The sequence below is a fragment of the Capra hircus genome, chromosome 13 (genome assembly GCF_001704415.2).
Source record: "Capra hircus breed San Clemente chromosome 13, ASM170441v1, whole genome shotgun sequence".
Classification (NCBI taxonomy): domain Eukaryota; kingdom Metazoa; phylum Chordata; class Mammalia; order Artiodactyla; family Bovidae; genus Capra; species Capra hircus.
Window position 1 is genome coordinate 41,943,123 of NC_030820.1, and position 26,679 is coordinate 41,969,801.

Below are 26,679 nucleotides of genomic sequence, written 5' to 3' on the forward strand. Positions count from 1 at the left end.
GTGAGGCCTCAGTCCTGTGAAAGGCAGTGGCGGAGCACTGACGGTGTTTTTGTAACAAATGAAGCAGCACACAATGAATGAATCATTTGCTTTAATTTTAAGAGCATGTTACCAATTCACATTACAACAAATCCATTTTATATTTACAACAAAAGTCTATCGTATATTTAAGACTAATGAAGCTACACTTTACACCTTACCATGGCAAATAACCACAAAGAACACAGGAAATGACACTTTGAGACAGAGAAGCAACACCTGAGTCAGGAAAAAAAAAAGACACCTTTGCTGAAAACTGTGAAAAGCTACCAGCTCCCCTGCACTGACAGCGCAGCCCTCGGCTCCCGGCTCCCAACCAAGAAACGTTCAGGGTCAGTGCGCTTGAGCTGTGTTTTCATGGCAGAATGGTCAGGTTTTACCCGACTCTCCCCGCAGACGTCATACACGGGTGCACTGTTGCCTATTAAACACCATTTCCCGTGAGGTTACATCACCTGACAGGACACGGGTCACTGCCACGCGGCCAGTCTGACTGCTCTGCACAGCTGTGTGGGGAGCTGGCCCTCAGCAGAAGATGACCCGGGACGGGCCCCCATCAGACTGACTGTTCTCCCCTAAAATGGGGGGGGGGGGGCCTGAGTCAGCACACGGCACAAAGGGTTCAGGTTTCACCACTGCCATAGGCCCTCCTTGACATTCACTGTTGTCATCTATTCAAAATACCATCTTTCCAACTCACAAACACAACTCCAGACACACAATCCCTGATGTGTTCTCACAAATGCCAGGAAAGGGAGGAGCAGACATCAGCCCTACCTGGCAGGACAGCGGTGTCATGTGGACTGAGTCAGTGTGGGAGGCCATGGGGGAGGCACCAAGCAAAGGCAAGCACGATCCCAGCAGACGAGCCCTCACGACACACGGAAAAACAGACCTCACTCGCTATTGGAGCAAATCAAAGCAGGGAACAAAGTCCCGGGCAACACCATGCACAGTCAATCCACAAGGGTCGCCCACCACCAGGACCATGTGTGGACACATCCATCAGGCTTGTGACACCGGAGCAGAAGCGACCCCAGCACGTGCACTGTTCACACTCGGGTCTGGGGACGAGGAACCAGCTGTGAACAGGACTCCTGGTGCCCAGCACCCACCTTCCATCCCCATCCTGTGATTTGCACAGCAGGCTGTACACAGAGAAGCTGGCTAGTCCTCTGAGAGGCTAGAATCAACATGTTCTTCCTCCACCACACACATCCAGGTCCTTGCCTTCAGAACACTGGCGGGGGCCCAGTGAGGGAAGGAGGGAGGGCCTGGGCGGGGGAAGAGGGTGGGAGCCACAGGAGGGACGCCCAGGGCTGAGGCCCAGCCCCTTATGACTCTGGGGAAGAGTCTTCGCCCACACAGCCCATCTTGAGTTCTCACACACATTTGTTCTGAGCTCTCCTCACCCTCCTGGGGTCCCTCCCCCAAAGGCAGGTATCACCTGCTTAACAGCACAGACACCAAGGCTGGTGAGACACAGCCAGCAGCAGGGTCAAGACCTCAGCTGCTCACCCACAAATCCATCCCCACCAGAGTACACCAAGTCCCCAGGTCCCAGAGACAATCACCACGCTTGGGGAGGTTTTTAAGAGAAAATGGCTTTACAAGGACTCATCTTCCCCGCGGCAAATTCAAGGCCTAGCCCAGGTGAGGGTGTTCTGGGACGGCACCACACCTCCAGGACCAGCGGGCGTCGGGGGAAGGGCATCCATGTGCCTCCAGGCCCAGGGGTGGCACATGGGGTGACAACGGGCTCCAGGTAACAGCGGGCTCCAGGTGACAATGGGCAGAGGGTGACAGCAGGCCTAAGCAGACTACAGGCGGAGTCTGCACAGGTAGGGGGCCCTGAAGGAGCCCAGGTAGAGGTGCCCATTGTGTTCATGCGCCTCACTCACGTAGGTGACCACCTGCCCTTCGGGGTCATGCAGACTCCTCCGGAAGGCCCCGCTATCACTGAGCTCCAGGACAAGGCTGTAGCGCGGTATGAATTTCATCACCGTCTCTTGGCTGAATAGCTGCAATGGAAACACAGAGCAGAGAGAGTATGGCAGGGCAGGTGTAGCCCCTGGAGTCCAGACAACAGGCCCACCTGGAGACCCGCAGCTGGGCACCCAGTCCTGTCACCTGCTGGGCGCATCCCATCTGCACTGTCCCCCCGCTGAACCACCTCCCCACCTGCCCCCCTCCACACAAGAGTGAGACTGCCTTTTTTTAATATTGGTCCCAAAACATTTAGTCAAAAAATGGCTTGTGGGGCTGAGCAGGGTAGGTGTGTGCAGGGGTTGCCCAGACCAGGAGTCAGTCTGAGTAGGGAGCATCCACCCTGGAGGAGAGGCCATGGCTCCAAGCAGGGGAGATGGTGTCCTGCAGTGGGGCAGCCGGCACAGACCACGGGCCCCAAGGGGAGAGCAGGCCCCTACACGTGGCTGGGAGGAAGGAGAAGGGCTGGCCTGGGTACCAGAGCCCTAACCAGGGCCGTGTGATGCTGGGGACAAAGGCTACAAATGTGGACACCAGGGGAATCCGATCAAACAGGCATGAGGGAGCACGGGACCCAGGTTTCTCACCCTTAGAGAAAGGAAGTACCAACACGGATGGTAAGAAGAGGCATAGATCCTGTGGTGTTGGACCAGAAACACCAGTATTACTTAGAGTTTTCAGTTTAAAGGAACAGATAAAGATATATGAATGTTTAAGTACAAAGGTCTGCCCATGAGCACGTGCGCAGACTCATTCAGGAACCGCCGCCTGGCACCTTCCAGGACCTTAGGTTACAAACAGTTCAGTACCAGTAATTGGTACTGGCACTGGGACATGGGCAGGATCCCACGGAGGGCATGATGAGGCTCCGGGGAGGCAGGAAGAAGGGGCACCTAAACCACTCGAGGAAGAGCCAAAGGCTGGGCGTCCGGGGGAGAGCAAGAGGGACAAGCAGGACAGAGGCCCAACAGGTCATGATGGTGAGGGTGACAGTTCCAGACGAGGAGACCAGGAGGGAAAGAGTCAGAGGGCTCAAAGATGTAAATTTACATTTTAAGCCGAAGGATAAGTGTAAAGAAGTCACTGAAAGCATCAGATATCATAAGCAGAATTAGAATTTTTAGAGCTTTCACAAGGGTCAAAGAAACCCACAGTGAGATGCAGTTTCATTTTGTTTCTTGAAATCATAGTTTTTATGTTTACCTTAAAAATCACTTTTTTAAGAAAAGGCCTCTCGGATAAGAAATCCAACATGGAGAAGCCAGGATTGGCGCGGATGGCCGCCATGCTGACCCAGTACCCCCCGGAGCTGCTGGCTCGAATGTTGTCCGGGAAGCCAGGCAAATTCTCCACAAACACGTCAGCCCCTCCCTTCATCAGGCCAGACACGTAGAACCTGAAAAAGTCAGCCAAGCAGGCAATGAACAGCAGCCCCCCAAAACAAAAAACTGGAGCCAAACACCAAGGCATCCATCATGAACGAGGGCACTTGATGCAATGGCCCGCTGCAAGGGCCTCAGAGCCCTGGGTCCAGCGAGAAGCAGGGACGGGAACTGGGCCGGGCCAGGACCGCAGTCAGCGTTCTGCCAAGACTCTCCCGGCCCGCAACACTCAAGAAGGCTGAGGGAAAGAGAGAAGACAACTCTCCCCTCACAAAGGACCAGCCTCTGCCGCGCTCCAGGCTCTGCAGCAGGCCTCTCACACCGGCCCCGCCCCGCTTCTCACCCAGGCCCCCAGGCCCCACCCCACCCCTCACACCCGCCAGCTCACGCACCTCCTGATCCTCACCATGGCCAACTCCGCCACCAGGACAAAGTCCTCCGCAGGAGACAGCTGCACCCCATTGGGGATCCGCAAGTGGTCCAGCAAAACCTTCACCTCCTTGGTTTGGGTGTCGTACTCCAGCAGGCTGCAGGCGCCAACGCAGAGGGTCACATGGGGCATCTGGGAGCCCTGCTGGGCTGGAGTGGAGCCCTTGGCCAGGGCCTGTGCAGGGGCACTTGGCCTGCACTGGAGCGGCAGGGCCCCCATCCTCCACTCAGACCAGTTCCAGGCTGGCCCTGGAGGGCCACCCAGGCAGCCCCCTCCAGACAAGCCCACGGTCAGTTCTCTCGCTGACCTGGGCACCAGCTCACACCAGGTGGGTCACCATGGCTCCAGCCTCACAGGAGTTGAGGTTCCCCGCCAAGTGCCAGACCACCCCCCACACCCTCAGATGGCCTGGCTGTTCTTAGCTTCATTTCTCCAAAGAGAAGTGAGAACATCTCGTTGCCCATTTGTGTCCACCACCTATTTCCAGGAAACATTAAGATCCTCCCTTAAAAACTGAGCAGATGCTCAGAAACACCCACCAATTCCTGGGCGTGATATACTCTCCAACGTCATCCTGCCCATCTACCGCTTCCCTGGGCAGATTCAGGACACTCACCGCCCATCATCCGTCCCCTCCATCAACAGGAGCAGATAATCTCGTCTTTGCCATTTGCTGCTAGAATCCGTAAAGTAAATCTTCCTCCCGTCCCGAGTTACTGTAAGATCGTTCAAGAAGGACATTTTCCTCCCCTCAATGGGGGTCTCGGAGGACAGCAGCAGTTTTACTTCACCTGAGGGGATGGGAAGGAAGAAAAGGAAAGACAGGAAGAAAGAAAGAAGAAAGAGGGGAGACTTGCTTTCATTCTTAGAACCTGTAGCTCAATAGTTTCAAACTATTAACCAACCTAACTTATTTAAAAGGAAAAACTAAGGGAGCCTCCCCACTCTCTATGTCAGAAGATGCAGTACTTGGCACAGTGTTCCCCTCCTTTTCTATTCAGGGATGAACTCTTTAGAACAACCCCACTCAAGGCAGAATCCTCCCTATGGTCGAGGAACTCCTTTCCCCAAGACCAACTGACTTAAAAATCTGCCAAGAGTCTGGGGTTAATAAGCAATTTTCTATTTGAGAGAAATACAGTGCTCCCCTCACCTGCTTTTAAATGTGAAAAGCAGGAGTAGTAGTAAGTCTTTCCAGACTATAGCACAGACACTCATGGAGTGCTTAGTTCTCTTTACGTCCAACCCCATTTAAACGCCAACAACGATCCCCCAAGGCAGGCCCTCCTGTCAGCCCTACTCTGTGGTGAGGCAAGTGGACTCAGAGGCTGAGTAACTGGCACACGCCAGCATCCAGCAGAGTGGGGGCCACCCAGAGGCCCTGTGCACCACCCATGAGGACAACTCCTCCCTCCATGTGACCCTCCCCGTTAAGCACACACAGCAATATCACACACAGCACTAGTCCACAGGACACCATGACCAGTCAGGGGAGGGAAACAGCAGAAGCAGCTGGAGGAAGGAAAAGTACAAAGACAAGAGATGAAGGGGAAGGAAAAAGAGAAGACTGAGAAGCAGAAAACAAACAGGGAGCCCAGACGGACACACAGAAAAGTGAAGACAGGAAGAGGAGCCTCACACCCTCAGAATGAGACCTTCTGGGACCCGGTGGTCAGGGGAGAGGAAGGTATGAACCTGAGGCAGGCTCGAGTGAGGAGCCACACGACGTGAATACTGGTGCTCTCTGCAGGCAAGACCTTCAGTACCATTCGGTATGTAAGAAAAATACCAGGGTCTCCGGTAGGCTGTACTGAACAAGTTCTACTAAATCCATTTATAAATAAATACACATGTTGTTTAAAAGATCCGCAGTCATCACAGAAGGAAGCAAGTTACTGGCACGTACGTTTCCAGGGATTTACTTCAAACAGCCCTTTGTACGCATCAACCACAAAAAGGGTCCCGTTGGGCCCAGCCCGGATGCCTAGGGGTCTCCCACAAGCAGGCTCGTCATCTCGGGTTTCTAGGGAAACAGACAGGAATCAGTGGCTGGCCCCAGATTCTGCCTGAGGCCCATCAGTGTCCAATCACCTCATCTATCCCATCCTAAAGCGGCATCTTGCTGCAGAGAACAAAACTGACCATGGCATCAGGGACCGACTCAGCCCCCACCGTGTCCCTGGCCCTGAGAGCTTAGGACGACTGTCCAGTCTGTCCAGAGGGCCCACCGGAGAGTCAGGATGTGGACACACGCACAGCAACTGGAGCTCAAGAATCACGCTCACATCAGCATTTGGAGACTCAAACAGTCAGCGCAGGCATAGGCCCCGCCCCCAGATCCCCCAGCAGGCACAGGCCCCACCCCCAGATCTCCCAGCAGGCACAGGCCCCACCCCCAGATCTCCCAGCAGGCACAGGCCCCACCCCCGGATCTCCCAGCAGGCACAGGCCCCACCCCCAGATCCCCCAGCACTCCAGGAGTGGGGTTGAAGCCCCACAGCTGGACCTGAATGCTGTGCCCATCCAAGGACATGGCAGGGTCCCTCCACCCATCATAAAGGAAAAGCTACCATATTACTCCTTAGATCCATTCTCCTGCTCTACCTATATTCTTTTTAAACCTGTGGCAGAGCATATTTAGTGCTGGGCACTCACTGCAGGGCACTTACCACAGGGTGCTTACTGCAGGGTACTTACTAATGAGTGCTTATTGCAGGGTGCTTACTATTGAGTGCTCACTACTCAGTGCTTATTGCAGGGTGTTTACCAGAGTGCTTATTGCAGGGTGCTTACTACAGAGTGCTTATTGCAGAGGGCTTACTGCAGGACCCTCATTGCAGAGGGCTTACTGCAGGACCCTCATTGCAGAGGCACTTAACATGCGTGCTTACATTAGGATGCTTACTGCACTTATGGCCACAATACGGAGTGGGAAAAGCAAGTTAAATACTCATATGCAGAGTATGATCCCATCACTTACAACCATGTGTGGGTGTGAGTCCATGAACAGAAAGAGATCTGAACAGTTATTCATTACACTGTTAACAAGTTATACCTGAGAAGACTGTAGGTGAGTTTTACTTTCTTCTTTGTGCTGTTCGCATTTTACTATAAAAATGCATCATTTTTACAAAAACATTCTAGCTCATAACAAAAGGATAGTAAGTCTGTGCTACTAGTGCTTAAATAGTGAGTTTCTAAAACCTGAGGGACCTAAGGGTAATTCACTCTGGATGACAGGCTGAGGTCCCTGGTAGGCTAGTGTGGGAATGCACTTCGGCACCTGAGGAACAAAGCCTAGTGCCTCCCACAGCAGCTCTGGGGTACGTGCTGAGGTGAGGGGTGTGAGGGGTCTGGAGGGAAAGTATGACCACAGGGGCCTCAGCTGGGCAGCGGGGCTCTCCTCTTCCGAAGACCTGACTTCCAGGAAACACAGCTCCTCTCAGCACCTTCCTTGGGTGCCTGGAAGAGACACAAAGGCGGTCACCAAAACTTACTGCACGGGCCTGAGCCAAATCGAGCAATGGTCTCTACTTCACCATTTTCAAGCTTTACAACTCGGCCATCTGCTGTACCCGTAAACATCACATCTGTTCAAAGACAAGAAGGAGTAAGGGTGTTACTAGGTTAGCCTAAGAACTATGCTCTCACCACCACCACCAACAGAGGTGGCCAGTCTGTGCTTTGTCTCCAGAGAGGAAATGGCAGTTTTGAAAATGAAAGCAAGTGGTGTCTGGGGCCAAAAGCCTTAACACATGCAGCAATAACGCCATAAGGGCCTTGGAACCAGCATGGGCGTGACCCTGAGGCTGGAGCAAGGGCACAGCAGACACCAGTCAGAGATAAAAACAGGACTTTCTACCCTCAAAGAAGCGGGAACCCTCAGGCTGATGCTCAGCGCTTGGGTCTGGTCACATCTGCCTCATGGCAGTGTCTAATTGCAGAAGGTGACTATCCAACCAAAGGGAAACAACTGCTGGGAAGGCCCCCGGGTGTAAAATCAAGTGCTCAATTCAGCAGCACGTATACTAGAACCAGAACCACGCAGAACTTGCAATGATGTGCAAATTCATGAAATGCTCCATATTCTTAAATGTAAATATTGCAAACTCTAGGGGAGCCACTAAAAAAAGTATTTAAAATAAGTATAACTGATAGGTAAAGAATGGACAGAAAAGAGAATCATATAAGATGCTCAACTGAACTACTGAACACCCAAAGTGGATGAGAAAATAAGGAAGAAAATAACATAAGCAATGAATAGAAAACAGTAACAAACATGGGAGAGAGTAATCCAACAACAGCTGACCCTTGAACAGCTGGGGGTTAGGGGGCGTCAACCCTCTGCACAGTCAAACATCTGTGGATAACTTTATGGTCAGCCCTCACATCCTCAAGGTCCTGAATCTGCGAGGTTCTGCATCACAAGATTCCAGACCCACGGATTTAAGCAACTGTGGATGGAGCAGTACTGCAGAATGTGTTCAATGGAAAAAAATCCATGTTTAAGTGAACCTGAGTTGTTAAAGGATCAACTGTATATCAATTACCATCTTAAACGTTAATGGAATAAAAACCTCAATTAAAAGACAGAGATTGTCATTGAGTGTATTAGCAAACAAGACGCAACGAAATGCAGTCTGTAAGAAGCTCCCTTTATATATACAGACACATAGAGATGAAAAATGAAGAGGTAAAGAAAAATACACCACACTAACACTAATTAAAAGAAAGCTGCAGGGCTAGGAACATGATCAGGGATAAAGAAGCCCATCAGGTAACAACAAAGGTCAACTGTAGAGAAGACACACAGTCCTTAACATGTATGTGCCTGGTAATAATTGTCAAAATACATGAGGCAAAACCGATACAACTGCAAGGAAGCACAGGAATCCATGATTAGAGGAGAAGACCTCAGCATCCCTCCCTCAGAAATGGAAAGACCCTGATGAGCAACAAGATACGACTGCACAGCACAGTCACAGAACAGGGAGCTAGCTGCAATGTCCTGGGCTAAACCACAATGAAAAATAACACGGAAAAGAATGTACATATACGTATAACTGAGTCACTTTCATACACAGTGGAGATTAACACAACACTGTAAATCAACTATATGCCAAAAAATATATAAAAAATTAATGGACAGATCCTGCCAGTAGAAATTACCCTAACTGAAGCCACCACAGTGAGAAGCCTGTGCCCTGCAACAAAAAGTAGCCCCCACTTGCCACAACTAGACGAAAACCCAGGACAGCCAAAACCAATAAATAAATAAGAAAATCAATAAAGACACAGCTGAACTCAACAGCACCATTGCTTAACTGGTTGACACCCTTCAACACCTCATCCAACAAACAGCAAAATATTTTTTCTTGAGTTCACATGAAACATTCACCAAGATAGACCACATTTGGGGCCATAACATATGCCTTAATAGATTTAAAAGAACAGAAATGATACAATATCTGCTCTCACACCAACATGAAATTAAACTAGAAATCACTAAAAGAAAGAGAGCTGAAAATCCCAAAATACTCAGAGATTAAACAACACACACTTCTAATTAACACATAGGTCAAAGAAGAAATCACAAGAGGAATTACAAAACATCTTGAACTAAGTTAAATTGAAAACGTAACTTATCAAAAATTTCCTGGAGGAAGAGAAAACAGTGCTTAGAAAGAAAGTTACAGCATCAAAGACACATATTAGAAAAGAAAGAGACCTAAAATCAGTCATCTAAGCTTCCATCTTTGGAAGCTAGATAAAGAACAAAGGAAACCCAAGGTAAGCAGAGGAAAGAATAAAAATTAGAGCAGATATCAATGAAATTGAAACAAGAAATCAATAAACAAAAATCAACAAAACCAAAAGTTGGTTCTTTGAAAAAATCAATAAAATAAATAATCCTTTAGCTAGGCTAACAAAGATAGAAACTACCAGTATCAGAAACGAAAGACCCCCGCCCTGGGCATTAAGAGGATACCAAAGAAATACTATGAACAACTCTAAGTCCACAAATTTGATAATGTAGATGAAACAGTCCGATTCCTTGAAAGACACAATCTACCAAAACTCATACAAGAGACAATTTGAATAGGTCTGTATCTATTGAAGAAATGAATCAATAGTTAATAACCTTCCAAAACAGCACCAGGCTGAGATGGGTTCACTGATGAATTCTACCAAACATTTAGGAAGGAAAAAATGGTACCAACTTTCTATAATCTCTTCCAGACAACAGAAGGAGAGGAATACTTCTGAATTCATTCCATGAAGCCAGCATCACTTTAATACCAAAACCAGATAAAGTCATTTCAAGAAAACTACACACCAATATCTCTCAAGTCCAAAGATGTGAAAATTCTCAATAAAATATTAGCAAATCAAAACCAAAATGTATAAAAGGAATTACACACCCCAACAAAATGAGATTTATCCCAAGTATGTAAGGCTGGTGTAGCATCTAAGTAACCCATAATATTAGAAGACAAAAGAAAAATTACATGAACTTATCAACAGATGCAGAAAAAGTATTGACAAAAATCCAACACCCATTTCATGATAAAAACTTATAGCAAATTAGGAACAGAGGGGAACTTCCTCAACTTGATAACGAATATCTACAAAAAAACTACAGTTAACATCATACTTAATGGTGAAAACTAGAAGCTTTCTCACTAAAATCAGGAACAAAGCAAGGATGTCCCCTTTCATCACTTCTTTACAATACTGGGCTGAAAGTTCTAGCTAATGCAGTAAGACCAGAAGAGGATATAAAAGGTATAGATAAAACTATGTTCATTTGTAGATGACATGACTGTCTATGTAGAAAATCTCAAAGAATCAACAACAATAAGTCTTGGAAACTAATAAGCAATTATAGCAAGGTTGCAGGATACAAAGATAATATACTAAAGTCAATCAGTCTCCTATATGCCAACAATGAACAAGTGAAATCTGAAATTAAAATCAGAGTATCAGAAGGTGTTTCACTACCTTCCAAAAAGAATGAAATATTTAGGTCTAAATATAATGAAATATATACAAGATCTAGATGAGAAAAACCATGAAATTCAGATAACAGAAATCAAAGAACTTAATAAAGGGAGAGACAGTCCATGTTCACGGATTAAAAGATACAACATTGTCAAGAGGTCAGTTCTTCTCAACCTGAGCTCTAGATCCCAGAGCGATCCCAGTGCTATTTAAATGATCCTAAACCTTACACGAAGAAGCAAAGATCTAGACGAGCCAACGCGATTCTGAAAGAGAACAAAGTTGGGGGCCGTACACCACTTGACTTCAAGACTTACTATAGGGACTTCCCTGACATTCAGCAGTTAAGACTTCACCTTCCAACGCAGGGGCCACAGGTCCGGTCCCTGTTCAGGGATGCCCCTTGGCCAAAAAACAAACAAACAAAAAAAACCAGAAGCAATATTCAATAAAGACTTTAAAAAAAAAGTTACTATAAAGCGACAATAACGAAGCCAATGTGGTAAAGGCACAAGAACAGACAAACAGATCAGTGGAACAGAACACAGAGCCCAGCAGCAGACCACAGCTCACCTCTAACCAAAGAGCAAAGGTGATACAGTGAGGGACAGACGGCCTCTTCAACAAATCTCGCTGAAACAGCTAGACATCCACACGCAAAGAGATGGACCTAGACACAGACCCTACACCCTTCACAAAAACTAACTCAACACGGATTTCAGACCTAAACATCAAACACAAAACTACAAAACTCCTAGAAGACAAAAACGGAGAAAACTGAGTTGACTTTGCGTATGGTGATGACATTTCAAATACAACACCAAAGATATGATCCATAAAAGAAAGAACTGATAAGCTGGGCTTCATTAAAACTTAAAAACTTCTGCTCTGAGAAAGACACTGTCTAGAGAATGGGAAGACAAGCCACAGACTGGAAGAAAGTATCTGCAAACAATGCATCTGATAAAGGACTGGCATCCAAAATATACAAAAAACTCTTTAGATTCAACAATAAGAAAATGGACAATCCAATTTTTAAAATATCCCAAAGACTTAAAACACCTCACCACAGAAGATCTACTATGATGGAAAACAAACACATGAAATGATGTTCCACATCATATATCATCAGGGAACTGCAAATTAAAATAGCCATGAGCTACCACTTCACACCTATTAAAACGGCCAAAATCCAGAACACTGACAGTGCCAATCACCAGGGGTATGGAGCTACAAGAGCTCCCACTCATGACTGCGGGCGGGGGAGGGGTGGGCTGCAAAACAGTACAGCCACTTCTGAAGACAGTTTGGCAACTTATAAAACTACACAAGGTGAATGGAAAAATGAACTATGATACATCCAGGCAATGGCATATTATTCGCTAATAAAAAGGAATGAGCTATAAAGCTGTAAAAAGACTTGTGAATGTGCAAGCCGCTCAGTTGTGTCTGACTCTGCAACCCCCATGGACTGCAGCCCACCAGGCTCCTCTGTCCTTGGAGATTCTCCAGGCAAGAACACTGGAGTGGTAGGCTTCCCTTCTCCAGGGATCTTCCCAACCCAGGTCTCCCACACTGCAACCGTCTGAGCCACCAGGGAAGCCCAAGAGTACTGGAGTGGGTAGAACCGTAAAATGCATAACGTAAGTGAAAGAGGTCCATCTAAAAGACTGCCTGATGTGCGATTCGAACTCTAAAGCATTTGGGAAAGGCAAACCTATGGAAACAACAAACAGACCAGCGGCCGCCAGAGGCCTGGGGGCAGAGTGGACGAAGAGGCTGAACACAGCGGATTTCAAGGGGCAGTAAAAATTCTCTGTGTGATGATCTAATGATGGATACATGTCATTAAACATTTGTCCAAACCCGTAGAACATACACACCAAGAGTAAACCCTAACGTAAACTATGGACTCCGGTGATGATGATGTGACAAGGAGGAGTTGTCCAATGTACTCTCAATAAATGTACCATCTTGGGGGAGATGTTAATAATGCGGCAAGTAGGGGGTAGAGGATATATGGTAAGTTTCTGTATCTTCCCCTCCATGTTGCTGTGACTCCGAAATTGCTCTAAAAAGTAAAGTCTAAATGATGTTCATTGGTGACCCCTCTCCTGGCACCTTCTGAGGTGAGTGCCTCTCTCTACTGTCAGCAGCAGTGAGCCCAGGTGCCCTCATGCAGTTCACACCTGCAGGGGATAACCAGAAATGTCACCAAAGGACAAGCAGAGAAAAGAGAAAAGGAGGTGTGGTGACAGAGCAAGATAAGGCATCAGGCCCAGTGGAAAAGACAAAGAAAGCATTCTCTGGGAGACCTGAGGGCGCGGCGGGGGGAGGAATCACTGGGACTCCTCAACATTCCAATTTTAAACGTCAGTACTAGATTTCTTAACCAAAACCACGAAATTTGTGAAATTAATAAACATCAATGTCTTTTTAAGAGAAACACAAAACTTAATCACAAAATGCCCATCTCTCCTGAGCAATTCTCACTCTGCCAGACAAAAGCAACAACCAACTACAGAAACACCCAGTCCTCAGGCCGGCCAAAGAGCAAGGCTGGGAAAGGCAGGCTGGTTCACAGCTTCGGAGGTGGAGGCACGGGCCTGACAGGCCTTCAGAAGGAAACGGAAGCATGGCAGCCACCCATGGCCGTTCCACCGCGCTCTGGGGTGATGGCCAGCAAGCTGAGGTAACAAACAAGACGCAGGAAATCCTCACGTCTCAATCCTCGCCTACCTCTTCACTAACCGTATCTTTTGACTCCTAAGCTTAATTCTCATTCTAACAGACAGGAAAGGCCTGTTCCAGGTTGCTACAGACTCAAGAATTAGAACCAGATCCTCTTCTAGTCTGGAGGTTCGGGCAAGTCTGAAGCAGATGGTTACCCTTAAATGTACCCACCAAGGTGACCGTTAAAAAAAGTGGAAATACTGAGAACAGTTCCTGTTCTTGCCAAAAATGCAATCTACACAAAGACAACCTGTGCTACATCAAGTAACACCTACTCAATTGTGACAAAGGAACTAAAACACCAGTGTCCACGCTTTTTCTTTCTCCTTTCCTTTTAAATGGTCCAACAGTTTGAGCAGAATAAAGCTTATTAGACAGGAACTCAAAATCACCCAGTACTACAACAGCCTGCAACTCAGAGAGGCAAGAGGCTCCCTTGGGGCATCTGCTAGACAAACAGGCACAATTGCAGCCCAGAAGGCCGCCCAGACTCCCCGTGGCACTGTCCCCACAGAACCCCGCTCAGGCGGCAGACAGCGCCAAGTCCCAGGGGTCTACTTACCCCCAATATTTGCTATGGATTCTGGCCCAACAAGCTGATTTTCAAATAGCTTTTCCGCCTGTTGTAACTTCGTATTTGGTTGCAGCACACCAAGGAAGAGAGGGGGCTCTTTGAAGCTGTAAAATAATGCAATTAAAGGGATTTGTCTATAAAAACATATGAAGAAAGTATTTACTGAAGACCTGCAAGGACCTACATGCATTAATTTGCCATTCTTTGACAAAGGGTACACATTTCAATAATATTCCTAGTTGCCAGAAGCACTAGTTAAAAGAAAAAACCTCCCACGATATCAGGAAAGGTCACAGCACAGAAGAAAACTGAAGGCGTCAATGTGGCTGATGTAAGAACACTCTCCTGTCACCTGAGGCCCAGGGCGCCGGGCCTCCCCAACCCATCCAACAAGCTTCACCCTCCAGCTCACAGAGCCCAGCATTTATTTTGCCACTGGCTGCCTGGCCATCCAGGCCCAACCGAGACGGAGAGAGCGGAGTGGACGTTGCACAGGGACAGCCTTGCTTCCTGCTCCATGGGGAGGACAGAAGACAGCTGGGCCTGGGGCCACCCCCCTGCACCCACACAGGCACACCCCCCCTGTGGCCTGGACCCCCACCCCTACCCCAGGCTCACGCAAAAGTGCCCAGGAGCTCTCCCATCTCCTCCATCCACAGGCAGACACGCTGTTTCTCCCAAGCTGTCAGCAACTGTTGCCACCCAGAGCCATGCCACCATCTTCCCTCCCCACTTCCTCCCTCGTCCCCCCACATCTGCTTGCAACCCAGCAGCCCACCTGTGCTCTGTGAAGCACAGATCAAGGGTATCCACCCCTCAATACCTGCAAATGGGCCCTCTCCCCGGAGCCAAAGTCTCCCACAAACTCCTCGCCCAACAGTCCGGCCACGGCCTCCCCTCCCTCTGCTCTCCCAGCTGGTCACCAAGGGCCCTGGGCATCTTCCATTTTAAACCCGCTGCCTCCTCCCATCACCTCCTCAGTGAAGTCTGCTCTGACCACACAGTGTAACACTCAGCGCTGCCCCCAGAAGCCCAGACCCCACACCACTGTGTTTGCATCGTCAACTCCTCACTCTGTCAGCTGCCTGTGCCCCCAACTTGCTGGGTTCTCACTGACTTGCTGGCCCCCAGGGGAGCAGGGGAGCAGGGGAGAGGAGTTCCCATGTGTCACCCCCCACCCCCACCCCCACCCCGGCCCGGAGAGTAGGAGAACCAAGGGGAGGGTGGGGCTGGCGGTCTGGGAGCTCTGTATCCCCACCCCTTCTCAGCACAACTCCCCTGGAACTAAACCTCTCCCTCCACTCTTGGCCCTGTCTCACAAATACAGCTTCCTAACTGCTCTTCAAAAGCACACGCGTGGTTCAACAAAAGAGCTTTATTTCCAGAGTGGGAGAGGACTGGGACCTGCAACACACTTGGGTTCAAGCTCTGCGGGAAGGTCACACCTCCAGAGGGGCAGGGACGTGTGCAGACAGGCAACAGACAAGCACACGGAGCAGGGGCAGAGGGGGCCCCCCGAGTCCCAGCCTCCCCGCCATCCCCGTGGGCGCTGCCAGATTCCCTGCACTCAGGAAGGCCTCGAAGGGCTGCAGCATCAAACTAGTCAGGGTGGTGCACTGTCCCTGCCCCCAAGGGGAGACGGGAAAGCACAGAAAATGCAGCGGCCTGGAAGAAAGGCACCAGAGACGGCAGCCCAGGCGCTCGCTCCTGCTGACTCTCCTAACTCGGTCACCGTCTATGCTCAGTTTCCGGTTTTGTCCTGTTTCTCCCCATGGTTCTCTCTGATTAGGATCACTCTTTAATCTTTCTTCTGAAATCAAACTGATAAAAATGTCCCCACCAGCTGCGAGTGTGTCTCACAAGCATGGGGCCAGGACATGGCCAGTGGCCTCCACTCAGCAGCGGTCACTGCGGCCGCCACCCCCCCACTCTGGGGAAGGACTGGGTTTCCATCCAGAAAGGAACAGAAACATGAGTTTTCACAAAAAGACAGGACTGTTTCTGTCATATTTAAAACATATTTCAGTTACTGTAAAATTTAACATAAAAGACACAGTAGTGTTGTAAAGAAGAGATTTTGTGCCTATGATTTTAAAAACCAACAAGGACAGTAACTCTTCTGGCAGCTGAAAGCTATTACTGTTAACTGTCAAAAATTTGCATTTTATTAACAGGGTAAAACTGTAGAACTCAAAGATAATAAATAAAAAGCAGCAACAAAGTGCTATGGGTGGTCAGGGATGTGAGGGGCAAACAGAAACACACAAAAATAAAACTCGGGCAAGGCCCACAAGAGACCTGCGGGGGAAGGAGCAGGACGGTGGCCCATGCCCCCGACCCTCAGCCAGGGAGACAGCCTGGGCTCCTCACAGATGCTCAGGAAACCCATGGAGCGGCCCCCCCACCCAACCCCGATCCCGACTCTCTGGCTCCACAGGTGGACACTCCCCTGTGGTAAGGAGGGAATATCCACCAAGCAGATATTCCTGAGCCCACGTCATCCACGCCTGATGACATCGCTGTGATCCCACCTCTGGGAACACATGTCCCAACAGACGCTGGGCAACACCCTCTAGGAATCAAGACGTCACAGGTGTTGTATCCACCAGCCCCAGATCTTCCTAATGAGGAAAAGAAGGCTGCTGTGCACAGCAGGGTCTGGCCAAGCTTGGCGGCCTCCCTGGTGACTCTGCTTGCTAAAAGGCTGCCACCATCTGCATAACCCGCCACCTGGGAGGGTCTCCCGCAGTCCTGGGCCCTCCAGGTCTGTCTGTCCTCTGACTTCCTGGGTCTCCTGAAAGCAGAGCCCCCGCGGCACCCCCACCAGCTGAGCCGCCAGCATGGACACTGCACCGCTCGTCCCAGGCAGTGTGTCCGCCCCTTTCCTTGCTCTTTCTGCTCTGATCAGAGTTTCATAGAAGACCTTTCTGCTGTTGTTATCAGTACTTTTCCCCAAACCTCAGTTCGTTCCCGTTCTCACTGTCTGCCAGTCTTCTGCTTCGTTCTGGCTTCAGGGCCCCACACCCCCAAAGTGGGAGCAAGTCATTGCCCAACTCTGAGCCCAGGAGAGACCCATCAGCCACGCCAGTTTCTATGGGGTTCTCCTCACCAGGCACATCTACTCCACCAACAGTGCTTGTTCTGGACAGCCTCAAAGCCTTCCCAACCTGGCTCCTCTCCGGGCTGCTGGGACGTCACACTACCTTTCCCCTAAATTTCTTTACCACTCTTGGCACGATTAACGACCTCTACTGAGATCAAAGGTCTTGCGTCCCCTTAGAAGCCGTGTGTTCACCTGCTCCCCACCACCTCACTCTCCATGGCCAGCTCTCCAGCCCAGGTTTCGACCCCCAGCTTTGGACACAAATCTCACTCCCACCTGGCACACTGGATTAGCAGAAAGGCCCAGGCAGTCTGCATTTGAAGCCAGTTTAGCCACCTCCTCCTACACAGTGAGGGGGACTGGCAGGAGGGAGACCTTCAGAGAGAGGACGCCCAACACACTGCCCACTATGAAGCCTCAACTCTCACTCACAAAACACATCATTCAGTTTATACCTATTAGCTTCCCTCTATACTGAGACGGGGTTCTTATCTGAACTTTTCAACTTTACATGAACTCACAGCAAACTTCAGGCAGCTTCACCACCCTGAGCGGCTCTGAGGGGAAACCAGACTGCACAGCCCTTGACGTCATGAACAGTCACATGAAGAGGAGCCTGGCTCTGCGTGACTGTAACTACAAATGTGAATACCTTCACGAGACCTGAGGTGCACACTAGTTTTTCAAGTATGCTGTATTACCTACATATCCCCACTGATGAAGGGTAATTTAGGAAAAATAGAACAGTAATTATTATACAAGGTTTATTAAAAATCAACTACTTGTAAATCCTTACTTCAGGAAACATAGTGGTGACTGCCAAATAAATAGCACTTATCAATAATTTTTAAAAACCAGCTACTTAAAAAATTTAAACACGGCAACTTGAACTTAACCTTTGTTTGTGTGTCTGTGCTCTCGACACTTCAAATGAATTCAGGTTAATCACCTCTAATACTTAAGCTTCTCTTGTCTGGGATTTTTCTAGTTTTTAATGTTGGTTTGCACAGTTTTGTTTCTGAAAGAGTAGCATGCCTAGCACTGGGCACATGTTGAGTGACACCTGATTCAACACGGAGCACAGGCACTAAAGGGCTCACGCTCTCTCCTGCTCGGCACAGCCCGCCCTGCAGAGCAGGTTGATTTATTAGCCAAGAAGCTCTCAGCCCGATTTTGTCAAGCAGCAACACCCACCCTGCCCGAGCTGCGCAGCTACTCACCTGAGAGGCTCCGGGTCTATAGGCGAGTCCAGCAGCACCAGGGCGCCGAGCAGGGGGATGGTGAGGAAGGCTGCCAGCATGAGGAAGGTGGCTCGGAACACTCTGCCGCTAAAGGAGCTGCCAGACAAAAAGCACACGAAGGCATCCGCAGGGCTCAGACCGACCGGCCGCACCCTCAGCCCTCTGGGCAGGGGCAGCCCTCCCACCCGGCCTGCCCCTTTCGAGGCCACCGCCTCCGTGGCGGTGACTGAAGGTCAGCAGTGTTTGCTAGGGTGGCAATCATGCCCTTGTTCTTCTTTTAATCTTCCAGGGTGTGGAGCACTCACCAGTTACCTCCCAGGTAGTCTGATGAGCGGTATCCTGGATCCTCCAGCAGATGCTAAAAGCCAGTAAACCCAAAGAACCAATGGGCACAAAGTGACGGAGGTGTGAGTGAAGCTGTGGGAAGGAGCCGCCCTCGTCCACCGGGAAGACAGCGGCCCTCAGTCACCACCTCTGACCACCGAGGCTCAGAGCAGCAAGGATCAGAGCCACATTCACAAAGGAAACGGAGGCAGAACATCCTGAAGGTCCAAACCCAACCATTACCAGACACGGGAGAACCTGCAAAGCCACACCTCCAGACCACCTCTTCAAAAGCCACGGGGAGACCTGACAGTGGCCTGGGCCCTCAAGCAGAGTATGTGGCCACGGGGGGGCTGAAACACCCTCCAACAACCCTCACCAACGACCTCACTCACTCGTGGGCCAGGCAGCATGTGACGCCTCCTGCTAAGAAATAAACTGCTGGGATCACTACTTGCCTGCGTCAGGATATTCAGATTCACTGAACACCTGAAGCCAAGAGTAACGTAGAGCAAATTAAAATCCTGAGCTGCTAAAGTGGAAAATCTTTTTCTATCCAAAAAAGCTGACTTGAAAAAAGTTAGGACTCACACCTGACCAACTAAGGGCACTGTTTCATTTGATTTTTGACAAGACGGTTTCAATGCAGAATGCAGAAATGTGTGGGCTGGGGTTGGGCAGTCCACTGCCAGGAGGACGGGACCGAGAGTCATGTCTGACCCCAAGCCGGAAGTCACCACTAATGACACCGCCTGCCGAGGACAGGAGGAGATGCCTGGACCCGGAGCCCAGAGTCAGGTTTCAAACACGCTGCACAAGCTGACCGTGTCTGCTCCCCTGGGGGATGTTAGGGTGAAGGCAAACAGCTGGAGTGGCCCCTGCGAGCCTGCGCTCAGCACCACGTGTCCCGCTTCACCCCAGAAGAAGTCCATGGCAGCGCTTCCTGTCGTTCTTCCACAACTCAACAACACAAAGGTTTTCCACTCATCTACTAAGGGACACTTGTTGGGAGGGGAGATGAGACGGGGTTACTTAATGGCAACAAGGAGTTTCAAGGGATGAGGACAAGTTTTGAAACTAGAGAAGAGTGGTGGTTGCCCAACAGTAAACACTGCTGAACTGTATGCACTCTAAGGAGGTTCCTTTTACGTTATATACCCCACCTCAAAAAGCCGTTAACGGTGACCAGAATGTTCTTCACTTAGACTGTGGTGATTTGTCACTTTAGCAAATCTAAATGAGCTAAAAATCCCTGAATTGGACATTCTAAACTGGTGACTGATGATATGCGAATTACAGCTCCACAAAGACGTCCACAAAGTCAAAGTCGGTGGCCGCCCATCCAGAGGCTGGGACACACGCCACCCAGGACTTCCTTGGGGGCCCGGTCTGTCAGTGCGACCACCACAGCCAGCGACTGCAAGGGCAGAGTGTGTCTGCAAGGGCTTGGGGCAGGAATGGCGTGGTCCTGTGGTCCCTTCAAAAGTAGAGTCCCAAAGGGCAGGCCACACGGCACTGCACAAACTGCCCCTCAGAGCCCACGGGGAAGGACGGTGCCCTGCCAAGGGGGCTGACGCAATCAGCCCACCCCCACCCCGCACAGTTGCAGCCCCTGGGGAAGCTGCCTTGTGCAAACGCACCAGCAAAAGTGCCGACACTGGCCAAAGTGTCCCTTTCCCTTTTCCTTGCCAAACACATTTCCACATAAAACAGACCCTTCCTATCTAACGTGGACTCTGTGCTAACTCTCCTTTTCTATGTGATAGTGTATATTTTAAAATCTTAATTTAGGAATGTGATTCGGAGCTTGTGGCAGCGTGCTTGAAGACCTGCTTGCCCCTTCCTACGACGGGGAAAACGAGAAGTCCAGCCTGGATAGAAAGTGACTGCTTGCAGCTAGAAACCGGCTGGAACTCCGGCAAAGCCTCATGTCCACACGGTCCCACCTGCCGGGCAGGTTCAAACCCCAGTTGTTCCTGATGTGCGGCTGGACACCGCTGTCCAGATCCAACCCCTCTCCAGGGAAAGAAGTCCATCAGCACCCTGGCTGACCGCCAGCCAGTTCCTACTGGAAAACTCCATACAGGGTCAAGTTTTAGAACCGGCAGCTCGGCCCCACGCTGTTTACTTCCTCACTGCAGGCTGAGACTCTAGCTCTGCAGGGCCATCAAACTCCAACTTTACATATCCAGTAACTTGACAAATGGCCCCAACACCGAAGTTTTTAGCCATTCAGAGCCCACCTGCTTTATGTGCTTGGCGAAACCTCCCCAGACAGTGGCTCGGTTCAGTTCAGTTGCTCAGTCGTGTCTGACTCTTCGCGACTCCATGGACTGCAGCACACCAGGCCTCCCTGTCCATCACCAACTCCCGGGGTTGACTCAGACTCATGTCCATTGAGTCAGTGATGCCATCCAACTATCTCATCCTGTGTCATCCCCTTCTCCTCCCACCTTCAATCTTTTCCAGCATCAGAGTCTTTTCCAATGAGTCAGTTCTTCCATCAGGGATGGCCAAAGTAGTACAGTTTCAGCTTCAGCATCAGTCCTTCCAACGAATATTCAGGACTGATCTCCTTTAGGATGGGCTGGTTGGATCTCCTTGCAGTCCAAGGGACTCTCAAGAGTCTTCTCCAACACCACAGTTCAAAAGCATCAATCCTTTGGCACTCAGCTTTCTTTATAGTCCAGCTCTCACATCCATACATGACTACTGGAAAAACCATAGCTTTGACTAGGTGGACCTTTGTTGACAAAGTAATGTCCCTGCTTTTTAATATGCTATCTAGGTTAGTCATAACTTTTCTTCCAAGGAGTAAGCATCTTTTAATTTCATGGCTGCAATCACCATCTGCAGTGATTTTGGAACCCAAGAATATAAAGTCTATCACTGTTTCCGCTGTTTCCCCATCTATTTCCCATGAAGTGATGGGACCAGATGCCATGATCTTAGTTTTCTGAATGTTGAGTTTTAAGCCAACTTCTTTACTCTCCTCTTTCACTTTCATCAAGAGGCTCTTTAGTGCTTCTTCACTTTCTGCCGCAAGGGTGATGTCATCTGCATATCTGAGGTTATTGATATTTCTCCCGGGAATCTTGATTCCAGTTTGTGCTTCATCCAGACAGTGACTACCCTTCAATAAAACAGAGCCTCACCACTTCCACTGAATGTTCATTGGAAGGACTGATGCTATAGCTGAAGCTCCAATACTTTGGCCACCTGATGGGAAGAACTAACTCCTTGGAAAAGACCCTTGGGAAAGATTGAAGGCAGGAAGAGAAGGGGACGACAGAGGATGAGATGGTTGGATGGCATCATCAACTCAAAGGACATGAGTTTGAACAAGCTCTGGGAGTCAGTGATGGACAGGGAAGGCTGGCGTGCTGCAGTCCGTGGAGTCGCAAGAAGTCGGACATGACTGAGTGACTGAACTGGACTGAACTCCACTCCTACCCCAACTCCTGCCCTTGGAGCTCTCGGACCCTCACCTTGACCCAGAAGCCCCTCTCATCCCCTCCCCTATGAGACTCCCCCACATGCAAACCTGTCAGTGTCACCCACAAAGCTCAGGTGGCTGCTGCCACCTCACAGCCATATCACTTCCTTCATCAGCCTCAGCAACCCCCAAACCCACTACATAACACAAACAAGGAAGTGAATTTTAAATTTTGGTTCATTTTAATTAATTTAGACTTGAGTAGTTACATGCGGCCAAGTGACTGCCACATCAGACGGCACGCCCTGGGAGTCCACAAGCACTCCGTGACCACCTGCTCAAGTGGCGCAGGCACCCAACCCCGAGAGCAGAGCAGTCAAGTGCCCGCCCTCTGTGCAGCCTAGGGTGAGCGAGGCCAGACAGGCAGCAACCAGCACGGAGAGGAGCAGTGCCTCAGGTCAGCAGAGGGTGGGGAGGGTTTGAAGCCCACGGACTCTGCACAGATTTCAGGAGAAGCAACTGGGCAGAGCTATGCGGCCGAGGAAACACAGGACTCAATGAGCTCCGGGCACAGGTGAGAGCGACGCGACCCTGGGCACTGAGTCTGTAACTGGCAGGTGCACAGGTCCTGAAGGTGAGGTCAGAGAGCTCCTGACCCAGGCTCTGGGAGCATGATTATTGCAGCCCAAGGTTCATTAACTTTTTTGGCAGGCCCATCTCACTGCTGGCTCCTGTGAACTCAGAGTCAACTACAGTTCTGCATCTGCTCTGTAACGGCCCGACCACACACTGCACTGTGCTCCATTGCGAAGTCGTGTCTGACTCTATGCAACCTCAGGGACTGTAGCCCGCCAGGCCCCTCTAGCCTCAAGATTCTCCAGGCAAGAATACTGGAGTGGGTTGCCATGTCCTCCTCCAGGGGAATCTTCCCAACACAAGGCTCGAACCTGTGTCTCCTGCCTGCGTCTCCTGCATTAGCCAGTGGATTCTTCACCACTTGAGCCACATGGGAAGCCCTGCACACCTGCACTACGTCCACTCATCTAAAGGACCCTCCATTTATCCAAACCATCTTCACCAACAAAGTGCTGCACAGGCCCATCATACTCTCTTCAGTCTGTGCTGACACACCCCGGAAGGCCAGCCCTCTCCCTCCCAGGTGCCATCCGGGAGGTCAGCTTGCTTGCCCCAACCCCTACACCTGCACCTGGAAGCCATCTCTACACCTGCACCCTCAGAGCCATGCCTGGGATGTACCGGATCTGACAACTACCAACGGCTCAGTCACAACTTACAAATCCTGTTAAATGGGATTTACTGGGGCAAAATGTGGCGAAGGGTGTCCTCTAATAGCTTCTGCACACAAGACATCAAGGCCTCGAGGAAAAGACTGAAGTCCTGACCCACACGCTCCATGAGATAAACACAGACCTGTGATTTCAGGCCCCAACCCATGAGAGACCGGAACCCCAGGTGCTGAGGTGATCCCTGGAACCTGAGACTCACACACAGTGGCCCAGTCCTTTCAAGTGACCGTGCCCTGCATTGGTTCACTTTCCACAGTCCTTTACACCGGGCTCCGAGACTGCAGGCATTGTTTCAGTGCTGACACCAAACTGAAAACACGGTAAAACAGCAATTTGAAAACACACACCCAGGGGAAGGGCTGAGAAAACTCTGGAATCCTGGCTCCCCACAACCTCATGAATTACAACAGCCCCAGCTGTCTCTCCCCACTGCCTCCCTTTCGCTTCAGTCTTAAAAAGGAAAATGGACCTACAAGAGATTTTTAATTAGTCTGAAACCCTTTGGAAGCTTATTGAAAAAGAAGCTGGTAACTTTTCAACTCTTCACTCCTAAAAGAGTATACATGGACACTAAACAGTTGTTCTCTCCTCTCAGACAAAACTATGTTCCAAAAGGGAAGGAATCCTTTCTGGGTTACAATCACTCTGTCAATAAACTTCTTAAACCTGTGGGGAAACTGATGCCAAATGACACTCATTAGAAACCTACACTGGGGACCTCCCTGGTGGTCCAGTGGTTAGCACTCTGCAATTCCACGTCAGGGGGCACAGGTTCAATCCCAGCCAGGTAACTAACATCTTGCATGCCACGGCCAAAAAAAGATTACTGTTCAGATACAGGCACGCAACAACTTTGAAATAAAACATTATCTCCAAAGCCTGATTTTAAAAATACACTCCTCATTGTCCAGAAGCCAATTCTGTCCTTCATTTGTTTTCATGTCTCTTGCGACTCCATTCCTCTGTAACTTTACAAAAACTATGTCACTCACAAAGACTTCAATGACCTCACCAGTAAAACAGAGCCAGTGCCACCACTCATGCCAGAAGCCAGGAGACTGGGCAAGGTATTATTCAGTGTCCCATCCACTAAAATCTATTGCCCTCCTTCTGTAAACAAAAGCAAACTTCCTGCTTCTGTAAACTGTCCTTTCTTTATTCTGTTCAGCACATCTAAAGTTTACTATATAGCCATCACATTTCTATTTCCTTCAGATTCCTTTCCTTCACTCATTATACACAATACTTTCTTGTCTTAGAGTGAACCCTCAAATTTTAAGGTAATCAAGATGTCAATCAGATGAACTACTAGAAACCACTATAAAAGAAATGAAAACTAGAAAACTGCATGATAAAAATAAGAGAAAGCTAAAGAATTACAACATACACATAGGAAGGAAGGTGGGTGACAGGAAACAGACTGTTACAAAGACCCAGAAGAGGATCAGAGAAGAGAAGGGGAAACACAGGAAAGCCAAGAAAATGTCTTAAATCAACAGAGAGCAAAAGGCACCCAGGGGAAGACTAGCAACAGGTGAGGAGTTTGGAACACAAAGTAACCCTGCCATTAAGGAGGAAATCCCAGAGAAACTGAAAAACAAGTAAATTAACTCTGCCCCCTGCCCTGGGGCCTACAGGGCCCAGCTAATGGTTGGGCCCATCCAACTACTCCCCTTGGGTGCTCTATGCCCTGTGCCTAAGAGCAGACCCAGGCTGGCTGCCCCCGGTCTCCTGGGCACAAGTGTGTGGCAACGCGAGTGGGCACGGCTGCACAGCACTGCTAGTACCAGCCTGTCTGCCCTGCAGGCTCCTAAGTCATCAGCAGATGATCTCACAACATCCAGTCAAAAGGGTGACCGACCTGTCGTGGTCTGCCCACGGTCAGCAGTCTAGAATCCACACCCTAGAATCCAGAGCAAAACAGAATGGCTGGTCACCCCACAAAGAGCAGTGTATTCCTGACCTTTCCACTGGTCCCAGGACTCTTGCTAGTGAAAAATCTCCTCCGAAAATCATAGATTTTTAGAGACCAAACACTCCTTCCTTTCATTATCATCAGGGAATAAATTCAGTCTCTCTCAGCAAACACTGTGCTGCTGCATTCAGTATGTACCACAGCCAATGGCACGGCAAAAAATATCCCAAAATTACCATCAACATAAAAGCCAATCAGTTCCAAACTCTGAACTTGGGTCTATGTGGGGCCTCTTGGTTCTTAAAAACCTGAAGTTATGCCACTCGGGGCACAAAGTTAAGAGAATTTTAAGAACTTTAAAGGCTTATGCTTCAGTTTCTAGCTAACAAAGCACTCGGGAAGGTTAGAACAAGCGAAGTTGGGAGAAGATCTGATATTCCCTTTATCAGGCACCAACATCGCCGGTGCCCTATGCATGTCCGTCCCTACCAGGAAAACATGCAAGGCTGGACCCTCACAGAAACTGCCCAACGATGTCCCTTCTGCTTCCCGCTCTCTCCGAGAAGGGCAGGTACGGAAGCGGCTCCGCGGACGCCGGCCGAGGCCGGGGGGCTCTAGGGCCGGGCAATGACGCAGCGGTGGGGCCGAAGGGCTCCAGGTGCACCGCGCGCCGAGAGCCCGCTTCCACCCGCAAAGCGAGGCTGCTGCTGCTGCTAAGTCGCTTCAGTCGTGTCCGACTCTGTGCGACCCCAGAGACGGGAGCCCACCAGGCTCCCCCGTCCCTGGGATTCTCCAGGCAAGAACACTGGACTGGGTTGCCATTTCCTTCTCCAATGCATGAAAGTGAAAAGTGAAAGTGAAGTCGCTCAGTCGTGTCCAACTCTTAGCGACCCCGTGGACTGCAGCCTACCAGGCTCCTCTGCCCATGGGATTTTGCAGGCAAGAGTACTGGAGTGGGATGCCATTGCCTTCTCCCGAAGCGAGGCTGCCGAGGACTAAATGAGGCGCCAGCTAGTGTCGCCGCCTTGGGGGCACAGCCCCGCTTCAGGCCCGGCCTACCTGCCGCCCTTGGCCTCCGGTGTCCGGTTGTCGTCCGTGACCACCTGCGGCCGCAGGGGCCGGCGCTGCCGCAGCCCGTCAGCCTCGGTCATGGTTCTGAGACGCCAGTCAGCTCCCCGCGCGGACCACTTCCCGTCAGGCGCGCGGA

The 26,679-nt window shown here is 49.9% G+C and overlaps 1 protein-coding gene across 2 annotated transcripts; it reads right to left on the minus strand.

Annotated features, from left to right (window-relative positions):
* Positions 75-26,679, minus strand: APMAP (adipocyte plasma membrane associated protein). Of its 2 annotated transcripts, XM_018057283.1 has the most exons (9): positions 26,532-26,679; positions 18,470-18,586; positions 14,135-14,250; positions 7,335-7,427; positions 5,744-5,860; positions 4,454-4,628; positions 3,800-3,934; positions 3,229-3,421; positions 75-2,060 (listed from the first exon to the last, which is right to left on the minus strand). In XM_018057283.1, exons 1-9 carry the CDS (start codon positions 26,621-26,623, stop codon positions 1,860-1,862), a joined length of 1,239 nt encoding a protein of 412 aa, XP_017912772.1. In that variant the 5' UTR covers positions 26,624-26,679; the 3' UTR covers positions 75-1,859. The 2 variants fall into 2 exon arrangements, with proteins under 2 accessions (XP_017912772.1, XP_017912773.1); XM_018057284.1 differs by lacking the exon at positions 5,744-5,860.

Bases quoted from the DNA above. Each gene is read 5' to 3' on its own strand.
- APMAP (XM_018057283.1), bottom strand. From the start codon at position 26,623: ATGACCGAGGCTGACGGGCTGCGGCAGCGCCGGCCCCTGCGGCCGCAG. The intron at 14,251-18,469 runs GTGAGTAGCTGC...ATTATTTTACAG, and splicing joins ATAGACCCGGAGCCTCTCAG to CTTCAAAGAGCCCCCTCTCT. The intron at 3,935-4,453 runs GTGAGTGTCCTG...TGGCGCCTGCAG, and splicing joins GAGGGGACGGATGATGGGCG to CCTGCTGGAGTACGACACCC.